We start from the raw sequence: 2,693 nt of genomic DNA on the forward strand, positions 1-2,693 counted from the left end.
GCGCTGTGCGCGACAGGTGCACCTTTCATTTCTTATCTTCCCGTACGGCTCCGGCCCCTCCTGTATATACGCGGGCCCCGACGCACCGGGAAATGCACTTTCTCTTACCCCTTCAGAGCTCAAGTTTGCATTTGCGCCCGCGTCTGCGACTGTGACCGCGACTGCGTTCGCGAGCCTCCCCGACAGCGCCCTTACGCCCTCGACCACGTCAATTACAGTGAGTACTCCTCAGAGGCCATCGCGCACTGGTACCCCGCCCCGCGTCGCATCCCCCGACTAGCGTCCGCGCAATCCCCTACCCCCGGGTCAGGAGCGATAAGCTCGCTCGACCCCCGTCGTCCCCCGCGCATCCGCGTTCGTAGGGAACTCGGGATCGTACTCGGAAACCCCCACACACACAAGTCACTTCTCGGGTCTCGTCCTCTCGGCCCTTCGACCCTAGCGTCCTAGCGGCCGTTACGGGAGGCTTGAGTGCATCACCGTAGCTTGGCGACCTGTGTGCAGACTTCTAACGACGTGTTTTCTTCGACAGATTAGAGTCCTTGATGAACACCATAGATCCAGGAGCGCTCAGGGATCACTACGTGAGGACAATGACCGGGACCGCTGCGTCTGCCAGCCACGAGATCATACGCGCCAATAAAACGTACGGTCGCGCCCTGCTCACCCTCCGTGTTCTGGTGCAGAACCGGCGCAAGGAGAAGACTCCGATCCTGGTGTTCGGCTCGCACGCACAAGTGCTAAGCAAAGTGTCGTCGACGGATGCAGTGCAGCGGGGCAGGACCCCGTGCAACAACGTCATCTTGTTCACTCGAGACGGGTGAGTACTAACCCAGTGTCACCGGTTGCTCACGCGGTCACTGAAATAATGTCCCACAGGATTCCCCGGGCAGCACTCGGTGTCGCCAGAAATCCATGGGACAATCACCCCAGGCTGCTTGTGCCTCACTTTAACACGACAGAGGTCGGTGGTGCAGCTCCGCCTTTACTGCCATTGCGCTGAGCATCTGATATATATTCCCAGCTCCAGCAAGCCTCGCCGCCTGGAGGCCGTCGCTGGGACTATAGCGATGGCATTGTTCGTCTCAAAAAGGGAGACTTTGTGGTCTACCAGTTCCAGTTCCATGTCGGCGACGACGACACGATCTGCAAAGACTGGGAGGCTCTCAACGCCCTCGAGTGCTTTGCTCTCCCCTGGGCGCCATGGGACAATGCGACCCCTTCTAGCTTCATCGCCCTCAGTCTGCCTACCCTCCGAGGCCCCCCTTTGATCGAATTTCCCGATACTCCCGGCCGATTGCTCTGTGCGCCCTTCGACCACGCTGCTGTCAACCACTACTTTGCAGACTTCCTCGAGAACAGCGAGGACGCCTTCCTGCGCAGTCACATTGGACCGGACAGTGCGGTCATGTTGAACACGATCAAGAATACGACGTTGAGCATGGCTGATAGGCTGTTGGACAGGGTCATTGAGAATGGCAACATGGATGTGCTGCTGGAGCGCCTACGTGCATGTGGTAGAGATGATCTGGTCGAGAAACTCTTGCAGTGATAGCCGTTGGCAACGGCGTTGGATAGGCACGTTGTACAGTTACGCCCTCATATGATGAACATAGAATGCATGACGACGAGTCTATACATTGAAACCCCACCACATAGTCGGTAATATATATTCGATGTTCTACTCTACCGTGCTCTACCGTAAGTAGGACGGTGTGGGTGCGAGCGAAGGTGTTGGAATATCTAGAGGCGCTCACCTGCGAAACTCCACACGTGTGCTATTTCGCGGTGTACGGCGGGATGTCGGGGCGCGAAACTCCACACGTGTGCTGTTTCGCAATGTCAGTCTATATATCAGGGCGCGAAACTCCACACGTGTGCTGTTTCGCGGTGTACTGTCCTCCGTCGGGGGTGCGAAACATCACACGTGTGGTGTTTCCGGCTTCGGGAGAGATATCAGGGCGCGAAACACCACACGTGTGGAGTTTCGCAGATGAGTTCCGGTGATTAGACTGACATTGCACCCGTTATATCACCTGAGAGCGCGGGGTTTCATAGTATCCGGGTCATTATGAAGGATCAACACCGTCCTTGGCACATGTATTGCAGTATCACGAGGGCCCCGGACCCATACATATTGTCGACAGTCATCATAGCACGAGCGGATATGCACGGTTTTGGATAGAAAACAAAACAAAACAGACACCGAATCTGGACAGAACATGCTTTAGTTGAGGAGATATGCGCCATGAATCCCTATCGTATTGTTGGACCCTACCTCTGCGAAACAGTGAGTAATCCTGTACACACATATAACCTGACGCACTCACCGAGTTCTCTCACATCCCATCAAGATAGTGCGCGCGCCACTCTTCGTCGGTCATGCCGAGAGCCTGCGCCTCCTCCAGCAAGCGTGCCTGCATTTCGAGCTGGTCACGCATGGTCTCGCAGGATGCCACCTCGCGAGCGAGGAGCGCCATGTGCTCCTGGTGCGTCCTCAGGCCCTCTGGCGTGAGGGTCCGAACCATCTCCGGGTCCTCGCTCTCGAGCTCCTCCTGCGCGTCCTGCGCTTGCTCATCATAGCCGGAGGCACGGTCGTAGAGACCCTGGATTTCGGTGGCAATGGTGTGGCGTGGCCGCAAGTTGTGATCGAGGGATACGGTGCCATAGCTGAACGAGACTTCTCCCCACAT

General features: G+C 56.9%; 2 protein-coding genes across 2 annotated transcripts; one reads left to right on the top strand and one right to left on the bottom strand.

Moving 5' to 3' along the window:
• Positions 1-593: 593 nt before the first annotated feature.
• TRAVEDRAFT_54778 (uncharacterized protein) lies at positions 594-1,552 on the top strand (the record flags this gene model as incomplete). Its single annotated transcript, XM_008047715.1, has 3 exons — positions 594-820; positions 880-964; positions 1,025-1,552. 3 exons carry the CDS (start codon positions 594-596, stop codon positions 1,550-1,552), a joined length of 840 nt encoding a protein of 279 aa, XP_008045906.1.
• Positions 1,553-2,339: 787 nt separating this feature from the next.
• On the bottom strand, positions 2,340-2,678 carry TRAVEDRAFT_54779 (uncharacterized protein; the record flags this gene model as incomplete). Its single annotated transcript, XM_008047716.1, has 1 exon — positions 2,340-2,678. A coding segment is annotated over one exon (339 nt), but the record flags the coding sequence as incomplete, so codon positions are not given.
• Positions 2,679-2,693: the final 15 nt, after the last annotated feature.

The sequence above is a fragment of the Trametes versicolor genome (assembly GCF_000271585.1).
Source record: "Trametes versicolor FP-101664 SS1 unplaced genomic scaffold TRAVEscaffold_169, whole genome shotgun sequence".
Classification (NCBI taxonomy): Eukaryota; Fungi; Basidiomycota; class Agaricomycetes; order Polyporales; family Polyporaceae; genus Trametes; species Trametes versicolor.